Source organism: Liolophura sinensis, chromosome 6 (assembly GCF_032854445.1).
Source record: "Liolophura sinensis isolate JHLJ2023 chromosome 6, CUHK_Ljap_v2, whole genome shotgun sequence".
Taxonomy (NCBI): Eukaryota; Metazoa; Mollusca; class Polyplacophora; order Chitonida; family Chitonidae; genus Liolophura; species Liolophura sinensis.
Window position 1 is genome coordinate 34,406,542 of NC_088300.1, and position 20,949 is coordinate 34,427,490.

The 20,949-nt window shown below is 37.1% G+C and overlaps 1 protein-coding gene across 1 annotated transcript in view; it reads left to right on the forward strand.

The window, feature by feature from the left end:
* Positions 1 to 13,064: 13,064 nt before the first annotated feature.
* LOC135467907 (myotubularin-related protein 13-like) overlaps positions 13,065 to 20,949 on the forward strand; it is a 102,845-nt gene continuing 94,960 nt past the window's right edge. The window contains 1 exon segment of the mRNA XM_064745830.1: positions 13,065 to 13,188. Coding sequence (XP_064601900.1) covers positions 13,134 to 13,188 — 55 coding nt within the window. The 5' untranslated portion in view covers positions 13,065 to 13,133.

Consider the following 20,949-nt stretch of genomic DNA (forward strand, 5'->3'; position numbering starts at 1 on the left):
AACCTCACGATTTTCATCCATATCTGACTGGAATACATGTGCCAAGGATAACTGATACAAATGCTAACTGATTACATAGAACATAAGTTTTTAGGTCAGCTCCTTTCCCGTGTCAAATATATTGCGAGTATAGAAAACCCATGCATCATTTTTATTTATTTATTTATTTATTTGATTGGTGTTTTACGCCGTACACAAGAATGTTTCAGTTATACGACGGCGGCCAGCATTATGGTGGAAGGAAACCAGACAGAGCCCGGGGGAAAATAACGACCATCCGCAGGTTGCTGAAAGACCTTCCTACTTACGACCGAAGGCATCATTTATATGTACAGTTCGGCAAACACTAGTATACTTCGATCGTTATGTGAAGATATCGGGATTAATTTAATCGTAGATGAATCTATTCAAGTTAAAATTGATAAGGCTGAGTAAATGTATAGAAATATAAAGAACGAATGATAGACGAAATGTAGCCCTATATTGTATAGCTGCATGTATGGCATACATACTTTGCATTCAAGACATCTTTCATGAACATGTTGTTTTCAGTTGCTTTTAAACTATTAAATATTTTTATCATATGAAACAAAATCAACACCGAACCTATTAAAACTTAAGCACCTGTATGTATATAAGTGAGTTTGACTGATTTGGGTATCGCTTAAACGGTGTTTACCTGTAAATTAATAACTTACCCTGCGTTTGCAGTTGTCTACGTTGTTGGGATCAGATATGGACTTATGACAATATACGTCCACGGCCTTCGGCGACGCTACTGTGTAGAAGTGTGTATTGACTGAAGCAACGGTTTGTGTCTAGGTATGGTGTATATATACACCTACAGCACTCCACGAGTTCGCCACAAATTACAGGGCGACTCAACTATAGGTCGATGGGGAGACATCGCTTGTCGTATCATAAATGATGAGTACCCAACACACACAGAAACATTGTCAAAATGTTTTTAAAAATATAAACAAGAAACGTCCTGACAATATGTAAGCAAAACATTCCCACCATTATATTTTGAAAACAACTGAATGAATGAATGAATGAATGATTGGGGCTTAACGCCACATCGGCAATTTTGCACCCATATCGTGGCGATGAAAACAATTGCCAGGACGTTATATAAGTATTTTTTCAAATATTCCACAAACATTTGTAAAGCATTTTAATAAAATACAAAACCAGAAACGTTCGTACAATATTTCAGTAAAATATTTAAGCATTGCTCTTTTAGAACATTTTCTATGAGATTGTGATGATTTTTTCCTTTTTTTTTTTCAAAAGTTTCTTCCCACGGATAAATGCATAGTTTATTGACGTAAAAAAAAAAAGATTAATGGTTTAAATTCAACAATATTGAAAACTTCAATCATTCGTTAACTTGCCATTATTGTCTTCAATTGGATCTGGAAAAGTGAATTAATCCTATAATAAACACGAGTACTTTTTTGAGGGACACCCTGTAATTTACTACTATGTCCAATGGTGTGCATGATCCTAATTATAGGTGGTTGGTTGATTCGTTGTTAAGGATTTTACACCATACGCACAAATATTTCACTCATGATGACGGTGCAAGAATTAGTGCGGGGAGACCCCTCCGCCCTGCCGACCTTCCGCTGGCGACCATCGCATGTTAGGCCGCAGCTACGAGCCCAGGTGGAATGATGATCAATGAACCAAGACCTTAGAGGCCCCGGGATTAGTCCCATCTTCCAACAAACATGAGATTGAATGATTCGTGTTTTACGTCACCTGAGCAATGTTTCTGCTATATCGCGACGACAAGAATTACTGTCAACAAACTAATACTCCAGCCAGACACGTAATACATAGTGTCTAGGTTCTTCGCCTCTTACACAAGCCTGACAGGCTGCAGACCTATTGCATGGTGCCAAATCTGACCAGTTGCCAAGGGATATATGCAAAATTAGTAACATGACCTTTTCAACAGTTTTGCAGATCTGGTAATATCAAGCTTTAATGGAATTTTTTAAGATGGCTGCTATTTTCAAGTTCACAAATTTGAACAAAAACACAGGTGCAAAACAAAATTCCAAGGACAAGCTCTGTGTAAAGTTATAGTCCAATTGGTCGCCATGTAGCCCATTACATTCTGTAATTCACAACATACAACAGTAACTACAGAAAGAAACTGTGGCTACATATAAGAAGTGCAAATCATTGTTTACATCTTTAAGTGAATTAGGGTCAGGGTCTTTAATGTGACTCAGTCCAGGAGGGATCCTGGATTTCCCCAGCTAAGATTTGTTAATTGACTAGTGTTATACGTAACATCAGCAGTTCCCAGCTAGCGGCCGAGTGCTTGGTAGTATGGAACCCCTTGTAGGCAAAATTTCACATTTTGCCATGTGTAGCTCAAAATATTGATCAGGTATGGCCAAATGTATTCTGAAAGCTAAACAACCGTTGAATTAAAAAGTAAAACATTTAAAATTTACCTAACTGTAATATTATTCAAAATAAAGAGAAAGTTTGAAAGAAATTTGAGCTGTTTTTCAAATTGCTATTTTTTCCCCAATTTTCAACTTTTTCTTGCTCATGTGAATAATTAACTGTTTCAGCTAAAAAATAGCCCGACAGATTTATAATATTTATCGTTGATTGTTCTGAGTGATCATTTAAAGTTAAAACTTTCAAAAATTTAAAAAAATTGAAACTTTTATGTTTTTTTAGTAATATCTTTAAAACTGAAAAAGGTATCAAAAATCAGTGGGACTGCTTTTTAGCTTACGTATTTAGTTACATGTGTGCCAAGTCTCAAAGCATTATGTTGAAAAGTGCCAGAAATAAAAGTATTTTACCACACAACCGTCTCAAATATACATGTATAAAGGGAGAAAAAGACCAAAGTGTCTGCAGGAGCATTATGTGTGATAAATTTCGTCATTATTTCATTTGCCAATCAGTTTTATCGGACGTAATCATGTAAGAAAAAAACATTTTTCGAAATGTGCTTATACTGCTTTGGACAAGTTTCCTGAAGAAGTTTTGCACAACAATCATCAAAATATTCTCAAAAACATTTGGAAAATATTTTTAAAACATTGACAAAATACTTGTAGCCATTAAAATTAAAACATACATGTTGACGATCTGAACACGTTTTTAAAACATTTCTTTCCAGGCTTGAGATGTTTTAAAAACATTGGTAGAATATTATGTAAGAAAGATTTCGAGAGAACCTGTACATAGCCTCTGAGAAATGTTTCGAAAATGCTTTGTGTTACCCGGGTATGTATAGGCTTGGACGTGCCCCGCGAGACATATACTGTGTAATCATGCGGACTTATCACCCATCAGGCTAAACCCGGTTTAATACTGGCTGCTGTTGTACAAGTGAAATATTCTTGAGTACGGCGTAAAACATCAATCAAGTAAATAAATAAATAAATAAATAAATAAATAAATAAATAAAAAAATAAATAAATAAATAATGTCAGGGATGTTGCCTGGGTTCAATATTCAAAATATTCAAAGATTTATTCACAAACATCATAAAATTCCAATAATGTAAAATAAAGTAGAATGGCTGGAGTACAAAACCCCGCGGGGCTGTTTATATCGCTTTGATTTAAGTAATGACAATAATATTGAAATGGTGAACATACATACCTCATATTATAATTGGTCAAAATATATTTACACTAAGGCCTGCATGAGTGAAGAAAGTGTTAAATTTAGAACACGAGAAATTTGAGTTTCGTTATTAATATACAACAAAAACAACTCAGGCCCCAAAATTCCTCCATGAATTCCACAGTGTACTGGAAGAGCGCCTGATACAGTGTTTTGAAATGTGGAATACACTGTGTACGATTGGACAGGTAACTCTTAAACCATTGATAAGAAGCATCTGTAAAATATGGAAGCCGGTTAAGGCCATTATGCATAGAACCATTGTCCTATCATTAATTCCACTGTGGAGCCGATAATGTGATGACATGATAACGTGAATTGTTTTTCGTTCCATCATGCTATAGTATCGTTTCATCACATCGCAGTGTGATATCATCGTTTCGTTCCAGCGTTCTATCGCTTCGCCGCATCCTTCCATTGTTTCGTTCCATCGTGGGCGTTATGACGATAGTGCGATAGTAGGCGGCTTTATAACCGGCTTCCATAATAAAACCATAAGGATGCATTTTTAAAAAAAATTATTTCTTTATTTATTTGATTGGTGTTTTACGCCGTACTTTGTTTATTGAGAACTGGGACTAATATAACAGATACGTTATATTCGTCTCAGTTGAGAAGTATAATTCACAGAATTGAATGCTTTGGTTAAGTTTAACAAAGCTGAAATGCTGAGGCTTTTTGATAATTTTATATTGTAGTACTAATGTCGTTGCAGTTGTTGAAGGACTGCGTTCGAGCCTGCATCATGAGAGTAAAGGTGAACGTGAAGAGTCTGAATGTTGATCTGGACTGGGATAAATTCAACAGCTAAACATGTAAATAGAAATGGTGATTTTCATTTTTTTAAATGACATAATTCATATTTCACAGAATTTAAATTTTTCACTTTCAGATCATGCTGATTTAATTTTCCCTCCTAATTCATCTATACTTTCAGAGTCCATAATCTTACAGGTATATACTAGAACGATCTATACAAGCATGAAGACGTCATTACAACTCCAGGTATTATATAGACCATATACCTGTATATGTGAATGTGTAGACATGGCTGTGCAAGGCCTGTCTGTATTGTTACAAAGAGGAGAAACTGTTCTACACTTTTGTGAAAGGCATAATAAAATAACATTTTGAAAAATATTCTGTTTCACAAAGTAGGAGTCCCCGGACGATACATGTACATTTTTTGGCTTAGTGGAAACGTCAGATGTATAGAGGCTGACAGCTATATATCTACACGGTAGCTTATTAGTGTCATGCAATTTCAGTTTAATTCCTTCTTTGTGTTTTCTACAACATACTTGTTAGCACGGTGGCTGATCACACAGGTCAATAGTTTGGTTTGACAGTGAATTTTTAGACTTTTTTTACACAGAAAATATTTAATTCACGAAGTAAAGTAGTTTGTTTACAAAGTATAATTTTTACAACAATGTTTTCTTACAATCGTCGTCACTTTTTCCACATACTAAATTGTATTTGGCAGATAAAATTATCTTTTAACAGGAAAAAATATTATGTAAAAATATCTTATTTTCAATTTAATTGTTCTGATAAACCGTTTGAGATGTGACCATACTAACAAGTATATATGAAGACAACATATGAAAACCAAATAAATTATATGAAATTGTACGTGGCACTAATAAGTCATGTCAATCATCTAACTGACTGGTATATACGCCTGTTAATGCCATGGCCATGGCGATGTTTTGTTTTTATGTAGAAGCGAAAATATAGCCACATGTGTCACGCTTCCCGTCACATCTGTGTCTTTGAGAATCATCCTTTATATAACGCAACAGATTTCACCAAACATTTCCTCATAATTAATTAATGAAAACAGTATGTAGAAAACAAATGTATAATAATGCGCTTACTTTCCCCAGCTGCAATGCGATATGGAGAAGATCTTTATTTCTTTCTGTGAAACATATCCTGCATGACAATCGTTTTCCCTCTGGTTTATCACCAATGAGGTCGCTGTGAGTTCAAGTCCAGCTCATGCTGGCTTCCTCTCCGGCTGTACGTGAGAAGGTCTTACAGCAACCTGCGGATGGTCCTAGGTTTCCTCCGTGCTCTGCCCGGTTTCCACCCAACATAATACTGGCGGCCGTCGTATAAATGAAGTATTCTTGAGTACGGCGTAAACACCAATCAAATAAATAATAATACAGTCCTGGAAAAAAGTTTGGAATATTGGTGAATTTCACACCATCTCCACGAAGAGCGTGGTTCGTTGCGTTCAGGTCAATAATCTGTCGATTGGTTTCACTTGGACTAGTCTCTATGATGCATTATCAATAGTTTCCTCAAACCAAAACATTTCTAAATGTTATAGGAGACGCGTTTTTCACGATATTCTGAAAGCGCCCCAAACAAGTGCAGAAATTCAGTGAAACCCATGTATTTTATTACGAGCTGTAACTTTTATTCGATTGGAAATATGTCTACAATACTTGGTAAGTTAAATATGCAAAACACTAACAATACAGAAAATTAATTTAGTACTTGGTGTGCCCACCCCTCGCATTGTACAATGCGCGCACACGCCTTGGCATACTGGCAACTAAGGAAGTCAAAGTTTCTTCCGGTATATCTCTCCAGCAAGTGAGCACAGCACGAGTTAGTTCAGCCACGTTCGTTGGGGCTTCATCATGGTTATTCAACCCACGGGAAACTTCCGCTCACGAGTTCTCAATTGGGTTCATATCCGGTGAAATGGCTGGCCAATGCATGTGCTCAACACCCTCCTGTTCCAGAAAATTCCGTATCAGTTCGGTCCGGTGCGGCGTGGCGTTGTCGTCCTGATACACAAAGTTTGCCCTGAATTGTTGCCGAGCAAATGGGAGCATTATCGTTTCCAGAATTTGTTGATATTGGTGCTGGTTCATGTGTCCATCCAAGACGTGCAGGTCGCATTTACCAGTGCTATGAAAAGCACCCCAGACGGTGACCCCACCGCCCCCGCCTTGGACTCTGGGCATGATGCAATCTTCGTTCAGAGCCTCGTGAGCCTGACGACGCACCATCACACGGCCATCTTCCCGGTAGACGACAAAACGAGACTCATCACTGAATATCACGTGTCGCCAGATACCGGTCCTCTCTCTCGGTGGTCTTTCGTGGCCGACCAGACCTCGGTCTAGGCGTCGGCACACCGGTCTGTCGGTGTCGCTTAAAGATTTTGGAGACGGCTCCCTGAGTGACACCAAGAGCTGCTGCAATGTCCTTCTGTTTTGCTCCAGCCAGGCTCATACCAACGATACGGTTGCAGACTGCAGCACTCAGTTGACGTCTCATGATCACAGCAGTATTGTTGGAAACACTCTGGAGCACTGGCATGCCTTAACTGAGCTTTTATAAGAGTTACAAGGTTAAATTATAATCATGTCTGCGTACATGACTTTTTCACTGAGAAATGGATGGTCATGCTTTGTCCCAACTGTAATTTTGCTCAGGTGACACAAGCAATAATGGTGTGTATGAGCTGAAAGGGGACATAATCCACTACATTTTCCACCCAAACAAGAATGTGTGCATTCAATGTAAGGCGCACAAAAGTATGTTTCTGGTAAATGCTATCATCAGTGAAAACAATATTCCAAACTTTTTTCCAGGACTGTAATAATAAATAAATAACCCTCTGGTTTATACTGTGTTCAAATCCTTGAATATATATACGCGGGAATTAAAACGTAACGAGTTCTTGAGACAGCCTCTGAATGGTAAGGGTACGGGAACACGTGTCCAGTTCTTGAGAAGACCTTTGAATGGTTTACCAGTGTCACATTTTTGGGTGTACGGGATTACGTTCCCAGTTTCTGAAAAGACCTCTGAATGGTTTACCCTTGTTAGAATCTTGCCCGTGGGGGTACGGGAACACGTGTCCAGTTTTTGAGAAGACCTTTGAAATAGTTATCAGGGTTACATATTTGGGTTTGAGGGCACACGTATCCAGATCTAGAAAAGACTTTTGAATGGTTTACTCTGATCAAATTCATGGGTTTACGGGAGCACGCATCCAGTTCTTAAAAAGATTCCTGACTGGTTACCATGGTCAGGGGCCGATTTCACAAAGCTTTCCACCATAATGCAGACCGATGTTGTATAAGTGAAATATTCTTGAGTACGGCGTCAAACAACTATCAAAAAAAATAAATAAATTTACTCATCTTGATTTATTCAATGAAGACAATGATTTCTAGCTGCTTCTCAGTGATATGGACGCATCCCAACTTCAAAGGTCTAACAAAATAGAACTACTCTTAAAATTGCAAAAATTAAAAAAAAGTGTCTTCAAATAAGAATGCACAACACAACGTGGCACGAGATTGGTGAATTTTGCCACCGAAGTTATATGTCGATTAGACTGGTGCTAAAAGTGCGCTCAAGAAAAAGAAAACATAACTTGAAGATGAAGAAGGAGCTCAGTGTAAACACCACTTGTGGTTGAGAGCAAACGATCTCAAAAGGTACTCTAGGAGTGCTGAAATGGTCCTTTATATTGGTAGGAGTGCTGAAATGATCTTCTATATTGGTAGGAGAGCAGAAATGGTCCTTTATATTGGTAGGAGTGCTAAAATGATCCTCTGTATTGGTAAGAGAGCAGAAATGGTCCTTTATATTGGTAGGAGTGCTGAAATGATCTTCTATATTGGTAGGAGAGCAGAAATGGTCCTTTATATTGGTAGGAGTGCTGAAATGATCCTCTGTATTGGTAGGAGAGCAGAAATGATCTTCTATATTGGTAGGAGAGCAGAAATGGTCCTTTATATTGGTAGGAGTGCTGAAATGATCTTCTATATTGGTAGGAGAGCAGAAATGGTCCTTTATATTGGTAGGAGTGCTGAAATGATCCTCTGTATTGGTAGGAGAGCAGAAATGATCTTCTATATTGGTAGGAGAGCAGAAATGGTCCTTTATATTGGTAGGAGTGCTAAAATGATCCTCTGTATTGGTAAGAGAGCAGAAATGGTCCTTTATATTGGTAGGAGTGCTGAAATGATCTTCTATATTGGTAGGAGAGCAGAAATGGTCCTTTATTTTGGTAGGAGCGCTGTCGAATGCTTAATTCCGTGAACCTACTTAGCAATAAACTTTCAGATATGTGAAGACGAAACAATCGATGTGATGAAGTCCTTAAAAACGCCGTGCAAAACATCGTTCAAAAGATTGTTTTTTTTTCTTTTGAATTTAAGGATCGTGTATGGCCGTGTAGGATACAAGATGATTGCCTGTAAATCTTTCGTTAACACCATGTAGTGACTCGTTTCATCCGAGCATTTAAAATGGAATTTTCGAGATACCCCCACCCCCACCCCCCTCTTGTAACTGCTTCCTAATTGTGCCTAAAAGGGTCTATAAATGTTCAGCCAAACTTCACCCAAATCTGGTAAAAATAAATGATTGTGGCTTGACGCCATGTCTCATGTGAAAAAGTTCATCAGTCACTCGCCGAAGACTGGTGGTTTTACTGCGGACACTCCACCGAAGTGATCTACACTCTGAGCTGGCTATTCCGATGAAAGTCTTGTCAAAGCCTGCTGCATTGTTAACTGCGGACACTCTGTCTTTCACCCAAGAGACACACGTGTATAAGCTATATACTCTGTCCAATCTGGCGTTAACCCGCAGTCAAATCATCAAAGATAGACGCAGAACTGAAAGATAAAAGGGGGATAACTCTATTGAGCATGTACAGTGGACATTCGCTTGGCAGTGAAGTTAGCAGTCCACTGAGGAAGCAGGTGACAAAATAGGTACCTAAACGTTCTGTACAGGAAAATATAAAATAATAACAATCATTCAAAAAACAAAACAAAAACAAGCTTGAAGAGTATAACATGAACACAAGTAGCAAATGCAGGAGTCTGATGGGTGACGCATGAACCTGGATGTGGTGAAGGTGTTCTGAAAGTAATATTACACGTAACAGAGCCGAATAGGTTATAATTTGGATCTGGTGCATGAATGGTCCTTTAGTACGTTCTTGAACATATACAGGGTTATATCATATGCTGAATATAGAGTAATAGACCTGACAATCTGAATCTGCAAAACTGTGCGTTGAATGGGGTAACGGATCCCTACATAAGAGGTTATTATGATTTTTTTTTTGATTGGTGTTTTACGCCGTACTCAAGGGTTATTATGAACCAGATACATAAAGGTTAACAAGCCTGAATATAACTGGTGAGAGGCTCCAGAGTTATTGCTCCGCGCTGGCACCCTATAACTATTCGGTCACAGAAGACCCACAACAGTGTGCTGAAGAATGAGGTAATTGATTCCTGGACATATGGTTATGAAGTGCTGAATATAGGGTCACAGGTTCGACTGTATAGGGTAATGGTATTCTGAAGGCTGTATGTGAGTTGGATACATATGAATGTAGTTTAAATATGAGTTCCGACAATATATACATGAATATCATAAAAACATAAATATGATTAAAATTCTAGAACAACACATTTTTTGACCAGAAGACCAGAATCTAGCGCAAATACATTTAAAGTAATGCATGAATTACATCTCCATTTAGAGGATAATTTGTGCATAAATTCGTCGGATTTTCATTATATGATGCAAAAACTGGTCCTTAATGTACTCACTAAAAGAAACACTTTTAATTGTATAACTTTCTCGTTTTTAAAAAAAATCATAAAAATACTATGTTTAAAAATAATTTTTACAATCTTCAAAGCTGCATCATTTGTATGTTTACTCCTCCTTTACCATAACATTCCATTCTCTGTACTTCATAGAAAATAATAGAAAAAACTAAATTTATCTTTCAGATTTTGCATCGAAAATCTGTCTGACGGTATATATGTAGGAGGGTATGCAAATTCTTGCTGGTAATATACCAGAGCAATTCCAACGTCCCAAAATATGGAGAAAACTATATAACCAAACTATTGAAATTTATATACTCTTTAAAGTTCTGTAATTACTTATACAAAGCCGATAAATTCTAAATCAAGTGGATATCTCTATATACAGAAATAAACTTCATTTTACTAGTGCCATCTTATGAAAATGTGTTCCTTCTATAATTTGTCATATTTTACGGGTTGAGGAGGTGTGCAAATTTTGGTGTAAACAGGTCTCGAACTATAGCAACGCTGATTGTTTTAGAAAAATGTTTGTCATTTAATTTCTTTAATCATATCTTGTTTCGGTCTTGCCCAGATTCCCAGACGCCTAATATATATAGATCAGACACCGACGTGTGTATACGACAGAATAACGGCTATATATGCAGATGGCCGAGCAACGTCCGAAACACTTTTTCTTCATTCAACTGTTCAGTCTATCGCCATGTGTTTCTCTACTCTTCCCAACATCTCTTTGGATTTCTTTCCAACGACTCATTTTTGCAGACATGACTTCTGTTTAGTTTCACAGACTTATTTACTCACATACGGCACTTTAGTGTCCAATCAATGTTAAGTTTATTGTTCATTAATTCCCGATTGATTTTAATGTCACACACTTTAAATTTTATTGTTTCCTCACGCTTGATTTTATAGTGACCCATCACGACTGATTTTATTGTCCCCTCTCAATTGCTATTAAACTGATTTAGGTCCCCAGACGAATAATTTTATAGATATACGTTCCATTAGGTTTGCTTTTAGTGTCCCCTCACGACTGATTGAAGTGTCCCCTCACGACTGAATTGAAGTGTCCCCTCATGACTGACTTCAGTGTCCCCTCACGACTGATTGAAATGTCCCCTCACGACTGATTTTAATGTCGCATTATACGACTAATTTTATTTTTCTCATCAACATTTATGTTATCGTAAATATACACCATTGATTTTATATTCTTTCAAGATTGATTTTAGTGTTCCATAACTATCGATGTTAATGGCATCGATCGATTTTTAGCCAGCGGTGTATAAAATGGTAGAGCTAGAACATCATGCAGATAAGTGAAGAAACCAAATTAACTTGACAAACCAAATAGGTTATTAATTCTCTGTAGGTTTACACATGCATGTATAGTGCATGTGCCAGTTTGCCACTCCGTGGATCCGTCAGTCCGTCAGTCTGTCAAGAATTAATTTACTTAGCTTTGACAAAATTCTGGCTTTGTTTGTTTAACTGTTTTGAACTTAGATAGTTTCACGGACTTGTTTTCAAAACGCCCCATCCTATATTAAACTGAAGCTTTACACGTGCCCCCAACATGTAAGACAAATTGCGGTTCGCTTTTCGATTGAGCCGTTTCGTCCATTTTGGACAAAAGACCGTGTTTGTCCTGCGTTTAGACTTTGTTTTAAATCGACAACTGGTACTATATACCTTCGATCAAGATACAGATGAAGGTCGAGTTTAGAGCTGTTTCGTCCATTTTCAACAAAAAGGCCGTTTTTGACACGTATAGCTGTCGTGCATTCTGACGGCTCAAGCCGGTAGGAAACATTTATTGCTTCGGCAATATATATTTCCATGCAGAATGCTTGTTATATCGTACATGGTGTTTTGAGATATGACGATGTCAACCAAAGTCAGAATTAAGTTATTGCAACAAAAAAAAAACAAAAAAAACAAAAAAAAAAAAAAAAACAGATGGCAGACCTATTAAGCGAGGAAAAACTTTAGGCCTACATCTTCAGTTTGAACGATAAATCTAACATTGTAGAAGTTGGGGGAGGGATGGAGGCTGTTTCATGCCTTAGTACAAGACTATATACTTAGCCTATATAACTGCGGACCATATAGGCCTATAACCATCTTCCAAACTGAACAATGCATCTGTATATCGAGCTCATGTGAATATATTATACTGTAGATATTCCCTATACATCTTAGGTGCATTTAAGTTCTATAAACATTCGATGTAGTTTTTGTTGTAATTATCGAATTCGTTTCGCTGTCACCAATCATACGTTTAAATATAGACCTATATCCAAAGCGTATTTTTTTAGGCGGAATGCACCGGTATTGATGTAAATGAAAGACCGTTTAAGGTACAAAATCATGCGGCGTTGCAAGACATGTTTGTGCCTGTTTCACTTCATTTTTGGATAGATTTCACTGACAATCAAGAGGTTTTGTTTTTCATGTTTTTTTTTTTAAATATTATTTATTTATTTCCAGATCTCCCAATACATGTATGTGTATGCATGCAGATCCGCGACCTGAATAGTTTTCTTTGTTTCTGTTTGTTACAACGATAAAACAATGTGCTTCAACCATCTACGGTACATAAAAATCATTCATTTAGTATGTATACAATAGCACATGTGCTTGTGTTCGTAAGAGGTAAAGTATGCCAGTCATGCGAGCCACGTGCGCTTGGGGGATGACTTGAGGAGTGGATGATCTCCCCTGGAAGATGTTTCGCTTTTTATGCGCTTTTCCGTAGTCGAAGTTTCGGCGAAACAAAATGGCGACCATGTAATGACACTGGGTGAGGGAGGTTTACTTTAGCAGGAGTTTACTGAGATGTCCCGCTTGGCAGATTACTTTGCCGTGGTAGGATATGACCATGAAAAAGACCGTGAGTAAAATTTGCCTTCTATTTTCGTTAGGTTTACTCCGATCGTTTTGAAAGCGGTTGATCTTTGCCGGCTGCACGTCGGCGATCATACAAACGGCTTCCTGATGCCGCCTGTTTGTGCTGACTGACAGAAGGCGCTCAGCCGGTTGCCGATTTCGTCGCAAACTGAATACCGGGTAATCTCGGGTTGCGCTGGCTACAACAACCGATACCACTATTCGTTACGATTTTAGAATATAGGTAAAATTTGTCCCAAATTTGGCAGGGCTAGAAGCACTTGGTTCACTTAACATAGATGATAGAATAAGAAAGTCATGATTGCCACAATTTTTAAACATCAAAGTCAACACAAAAGTTATAGATTTTCAAGACAGAATTTTCCTCACTTGATTTAAGTTTGTGTCTGGGGTGCAGTTCACCAAGTTGTCATTTTTTTTTTTTTTTTACCGTTTCAAGTGTGTGATAGTTTCCTGGTGAAAATTTCGTTTCTGTTTATTTGGCACACACTTAGGTAGGCCTAAACATTGTAATTTTGAGACATGTAAATTTTAAATGATGTAGGCCTACAAAATATCCATCAGGAGGTTAGGATCAAATCCGGCTTCTGCTAGTGTGTGGGTTTATATGAAGAAGTGTGTCAAGTACCCAATCTGACCTTATGAGGGAAGGCCTATCAGCAACTTGCGGATGATCGTGGGTTTCCCCCTGGCTCTGCTCGGTTTCCTCCCACAATAATGCTGGCTGCCATGGTATTAGTGAAATATTTTTGAGTATGGCATAAAACAATAGTCAAATTAATAAATAAATAAATCAAGTACCCCATGATGTCCAGTTGTTTCCACTCCTTCCTACCCAGTTTCTACTCACAGTTTCCTCCATCCATTGATGCCTTTATTGTAGACAGCATATATAAACCAAATATTCTTCAGTACAGTGTAAAACTTCCCAATTCAAATTAACACAGTAGGGAAGTAGGTGAGTGATGTGTATTTATCATATTTTGAGCACGTGAAAGCTAGATGCACTTGTTACGTACTAGTACATTTGATTTATAATTTACTGTTGTCTTTTAGGTAGGCACTAGTATGTATGCATGTAAAATTTTCCAGATCAGTGTCAGACAGCGGCATAACTAGTAGACTATTGTGTAGACTGATTGTTACTAGTGCCATTATTTTATGTATAGGGTCGAGTTAACGTGATTAGACTTAATGTAAAAGGTTATTTGGGGCTTATAAAGGGAAAGGGATCATAACAATTTTTGCACAAGGGTCCTTAGTCGGACTGTATAACAGGTGACACATGTCAACACCACACTTAAGTTAGGTCAGAATAATCCCATGACAAAACTGCCCTCATTCCCCAATCAATACTGCCACATGGTCAACAGTGGAACCAGTGGTCAGCTGTTCAACTTAAATAAGTTGTTTGTTTTGGGTAACCCTGGTTACCCACTGAAAAACTTTACAGTATTCACTATTTTTTCTTCACTAAAATTCTGTGCAGAATTTGAGGCCCACACCAAGAACACATGTGCATGCATGTTATAGAGGGGTCCTGTAAAAAAATAGAAGTAAGCATAAAAAATAAAATAAAACCGGTAATTCTAAACTGACCTGTAGATCCAAACAAAACAAAGTTTGACCTTGTGATGTTTACATTTTTACCTTTACGTCACACCCTGGTTATGCACAACCTTTTTGTTTTCTCTCACTATATACATGTACATGATGAGCATTAAACCTTAGCCTACAGCGCACACTTCAAGTTTCACCCCCGTGCCATCAGCCTTCATGGCTTGTGAACTTTGTTCTTATTGATTTACATGTGAATAAATATCACAGTACTCAAAAAAGTTGCCCCTATGAAAGTCAATTCTTTGTTTATGCCACATGTATACAGATATTAAGGAATTGATGCCACCCAGTTGACATTTAGGTTGCACTTTGTGACCTCTCATTTGTCCCCGTAATCTGTCCCGTGATGTATTGTACAGTTTAGACATGTATAATGCAGGCAGAAATATTCCTCGGAGTTCACATGTCACGTTGACAAATATATTACCTAACATGAGCAATGATTGTGTAGCCTGTATTCTATATCTTTATGTTCTCATTTGTGGCTGTGTACTACTGTAGTATGTGGATAATTGTTAACACCAGGGTTGAAGTGAAAGCTAGTATTTTATATTGCGTTGCAAATGATACTAGTCATTAAGGTCAAATGTGTATAAACATGTGTATAAACCAATCAGTCAATACCTTAATACATGCACCTGTCACATACAAATAAGGTGATCAGATCTGAGTAACTGTTGTGATCATGCATTGTGGTCAGCAAACAGTTTGGAATTTTGTCACTACTTTTGTGGTATCGTGAACAAAAGTATGTGGACTTTCTATTATAATTACACATGTGCATGTAGTATTTATAAGTTATGACGATAAGATTTAGGTGCAGTAAGTAAGGATCACTAGTCCCCCCCTCCCCCATGTGCACATGGTAATTTACAGTACCTGTACTTGTAATGTGTGTAACTGGATATCTGTAGCAGTGCTTTTGAGAGAGTTGTTCAGAAATCTCAGTTCATGACCAGACTTTATTAATATTCATTAATTTTTGCTCGATTATCCATTACAGACGGTTAATTATGCACGGTTATTGAAATGAAATTAGACGGGCTTGAGGACGCACATGTTAAAATGTAATGTAGAAAGTGTATTGTAATGCATACATGTACTTGTAGGCTTTATTGATAGGCAGAGACAATAACTTCAGGAATACATTAAAATTCCTGCATTTTTACTGTGATGTATGCCTGACCTCACCAGACATAATGTTTTTAAATAGTGATAAAGTCAGACTAGATATTAAATATCTGCTATGTTTACTAAGTGTGTGGAATTTGTGTGCACATGTTGATGTTTTATTGTGGCGCCATAAATAACACAGAGACATACATATATCTCTGTCAACATTGAACTACACATAGCAAGGATAGAGTTGTACGTTTCCTGGTGTAATATTTGTGATCGGAGATACAAGCATTTTGTCAGCTGATAATCATCATGTGCTAAGTATGTTTATGTTTTTTTGGAAGGATTTGTTGGGTTTTTTTTTTTTGGTTTTTGTTAAGAACAGATCCGTGTGTCAGGTATAACTTCTAAAAGTAACAATGTTTAAGGGAAAGCCGTCCAGTTTTGACGAGCTTTTAATAAAGTCCATGAATATAAATGTACTGGTAATAATTCCATCGTGCTCATGTGGGCTTGGGATTATCACTGAATAGAATCGTGTAGTGATCTGTGATCGTAATTAATATTTTGAGGGAGAAAAAAAAGTCTACACAGTTGCACCAGCGATGACAGGTGAGATCATGCTTGTCATATCAGATTTGATCAGCGTGTCTCTCTGACCAGTGTTCACCAAAAAAAGAGGAATTTTGCGCACATTTGTCCTGGCCGATAACAAACTAGGTGATTTAGGAATTAAATTTCACACAAAACAAGAGTGTGGAGATTGCTGTCAGTCTGAATACACGCAGATGTAATTGCACCTGGGATATTTATAGGATTGAAGATTTAGAACACTGGCCCGCATGTGCCTCACTGTCGATTTCCACACACGTGTGTGCAGAGAAGTATACTTCCACAACTAAACTGCACATGCCTAAGTACATGGTACATAAACCAGAAATAAATAAAGCCCACACCATCACAACAGTGGGCTGTCTCATCTGCATTTCATTCTGCTCTTCTGTCTCCTTTAACCTCGTTCCAAGCAGATTATACTTGCTACTTTATATTGTTGAGTAGAATGAATGCAGTTAATCAGGATTTGCTTGAAGTGTGTATGTTCATGTACAAAACCCATTGACCAGTGTTTTGAAATAAGTGAATGTGTTCTGTATATTTTATGTAGGAAAGAAAAAATTTTTTTAGCTTTTCTGATTTTAACACTTCAGACTTTGAAATGAAATACTTTACTGATTCTGATTGAATAGCAAATGCAAGACCACTCTCTTTTACATTTGTCGAAATAATGGATGCATTAACATACAGCGATGCTATCATTTGTATTGTGTATATGTAAACAGGGTAATTTGCTTAGAATCCATGTACATATACTGTAAATCTTTAACTTTTATGCATACAGGGTGTCTATGCATACAGGGTTTCTATGTATATATATGTCTATATATATATGCAGGGTGTCTGCATTATGTAATTTTTTTCAACTAAATAGAGGATATTGCACTGTGGAGATTGAATATCATAAATATTTTTCTAGTGACAACCTGCTCAATGTTTCGCGTCTCATTTGTTATCATTTTCACCTTTCACAAGAAAAATATGTATGATATTCAACCTTCACTGTGCAATATTTTATTTATTATTTATATTTTGACAGTATCATCATTTTGTGTATTTGAACAAGTTCAGGCAATGTTTAAGCTGTAGGCCTTTAAAGAATTGTGTATATAGCATGATGTCGTGTCTTGCGGCATGACATGAGAAGTGTTGATGTTGACTGAACTTGTATTATGATGTCATTCTGCTAAGCTCGCACTGGAATAAAACAAAATGTTCCTTTGTGACGTCATGGCATCGGAGTGGGTAATAACAAACATGGTATCTAACTCTAGCCAGTGATAGATTACTTTTATCAGTGAAGGAAATAGAGGATATTACACAGTGAAGGTCGAATATGATAAGTATTTTTCGAGTGAGAGGCGGAAATGATAATCCACGAGACACGGTATTTATATTTTGCTCATGATTTTGTGTATTTCAGCAGGGTTTTTAGCTCTAGACCTTCACAGATTTGTGGATATAGCTTGGCGTCGCACATGACATCTTGTATGACATCGTGATGTAAAATGTTAAAGATTATACTGGTACCTAGTTACACCAAAAAGTCGAAATAGGAGACCACTGGTAGAGCTACATGTATACGTTTATACTGAAAATTATATTGCTTGTCACTTCACATTATGCTAACCCTTAAATACATGTACATTTTCTTCAGTGTGGTATGATCAATACTAACTTTTCCTCTGACACCTGTTCCTAGTGAAAGTCTTGTTCTTAAAAGTGCTTTACTCTCTTTTAATTTACAAATTCATTTAACTTATTGGGAGCAGGGGGTCGGACTGCGTAGTTAATATGCACATCGGCGTACAACCCCGGCTGTCCGGTACTACAAGTGTGTGACACTGACTACCATAGGCCTTCATTAACTGCACACTGATTTGTTTACCTGAGTGACTCATGGCTCAATATTGGCTTTGCTGGTCCACATCATGGTTGACATGTGTATCTTTGTTTTGCTTCAGTTGTACAGGTACTCAGCACAGCAGACAAGCCTGTAGGGTAGTATGTATAGTAATTTGTACCTCAGCAAGATCTACAGGCTTGCAACTGTTTGATCAAGTAATACTATCAACTTCTAGTGCTTAAATTAAACACAAACAGTGTATTTCTTTTGTATTTTTGAGCCTTTTTTTTTTGGACAGGAGTGCTGTATTTCACCTGAAGTTTAACTCCTTTTTTCTCCTCATCTTATATTAGAAAAACTTAATTGTTGGCATCAGTAGTATCATTAAAGTGCTTTTATGTGCCACTGAAAGTGCATTTCTACATACCAATCTTTAGGTGAAATCCAGTACATATTACAAGTGTATTTTAAACATGTCAATTGAACATCTACATATAATGCTCATCTTCATGAAAGTGGATTGCTTTATTAACTCTGGCATTAATTCACGCTGTGTCATCTTGCATGTATGTGGATGGCATGCGTATGAATTGTATTAAAATTTAAAAAAAGTGTTTCATTTGTAAGCCATATGTATGTCAACATTTGTCAGCTTTTTCAATTTGCAAAAGTTTACCATTCATCCTTTATTGAAAATGCACAGTCGTTATGTACAAAAGTTGCTTAACATTCTTTCAAATCACAGGATGCAGTAGGACTGTTTTTGCCTTCAACAAGAAAAGATTTAATGGGTTGTAGGGAAAGTAGTATGAAAACACATTAAGGATTGTTTGAATCTGTATCAGAAGGGAATTATTTTGTGTGTTTTGTGGCTTTAAGTGAGTCTAGAACAAATAGTCCAATTTTGAATAAATATAGATATGTAGACATACATGTAGTTTGTAATGAATTTTCATTTAAAGACTTCACAAATTGTAGTCAAGTCATTGCATTTGTGAATAGGTTGTTATTTATTGACTTACTTGTGTGAATGTGCCGCGTTCAGTAACATGTACATGTGTATTCGTGTGTAGTCAAGGTAAGCAAGATCTACTGGATATGCCAAGTTTATCATGTAAATATACAAATGTCAAAGATGTTAAGCACAGATACACATATACATGCCCAGCTGTAGATCTATAGATTTGGGCTTATACCCCAGTGACATGGTGGGAAATTTTCTCTGCTTCTTGCATGCATGTCTTTCATGATCACATGTACAGTACATGCTACATTGTGCTAGAATATACATGTGTATATGTACAGGTATGTCCATTGTATATTATGCATGTACTAGCAGGTGTTGTGTTACTTTTGTGAACTTCGGAAAGAAACCAAAGATCATAGATGCTCAAACTGTGCCCATATTTGAGGACAAGAAAGGCTTTTATTACTTTGGGTGCCTCATATATTTACTTACAATATTGATTCCAGCACATTCAGTGTTTCCAACAGTATCTACTCTGTCATTATCTAAATTATACAGTACAGTAAACTAAATAGTAACATTTTCTATTCAGTACTTTCCTTCTTTTGCAACAAAGATGTTAATTTGAACCCCAGTTTGAATTTAATAGGCTCATTCATGTTTGCAGTTACATTCCACCCCTTGGCAGTAGGAAGTATTTCCGTGGGTGTTTGGCAATTTCCAACTTGTCTTGCATCCTGATGTAATTTAGGACTCTTATCCAGTCTCTATCTAGCCTGGCTTACAGTCTATGAATGGTAACTCCATCTTCATACCACCCCATGTACTGTATATTGGGGATTGGCTGGTCTAGACTTCACTGGCATGTACTTACTTACCCAGTCTATATGTAACAGCATATGTGATTGCTGCCTAGATAGCAACCTCTGTGGGATAACAACTAGAAACTGCAGAAGCAGTTCTCGGTAGACATACAAATGGCGAAAACTGTAGGAGACATGGTGTGTATTTATGTCCAGGGCAGACCAAGTTTAACCCCAAAAAATGAATAATTTTATAAACAACATTTTAATATTTTAAAGTAACTTTTAAAAAGTTATAAGTAACTCTATAACATTTAGAAATAACATTTATCCAGGAGTGGTTGCGCACTTGTCCACATCTGGCTATGCATTCTCTTATTATTATGATGATTGCAAATACGAACAAGTGTATCAAACTTAAACTAGTCATGTTCAATCTCCAAATGGTACAGCCCACAGTATGTCACTAGACCTGGACTCATTGTTACCATGTCACTTTTTAAATCCTTTATTATCAAGGATCACGATTGTTTCATTTGAAATTCAAATTATCTTCATAGAATACATCACAGCATTTACATGTGGCAAGTAAAACCAGAGCAGTATCCACAAATGGTGGATCTTCATGTACACGTACACGTTTTTTGCAAATTTTGTTGAAGACAAAGTGCTGCATGGCTCTCATGCATGTACATGTAGTTGACTTGGAATTCTCAAGGGGTTAGAACTACCAGCTGTGTTGAGATGTAGTGTGTTGGCTATAGCAGATGTCAT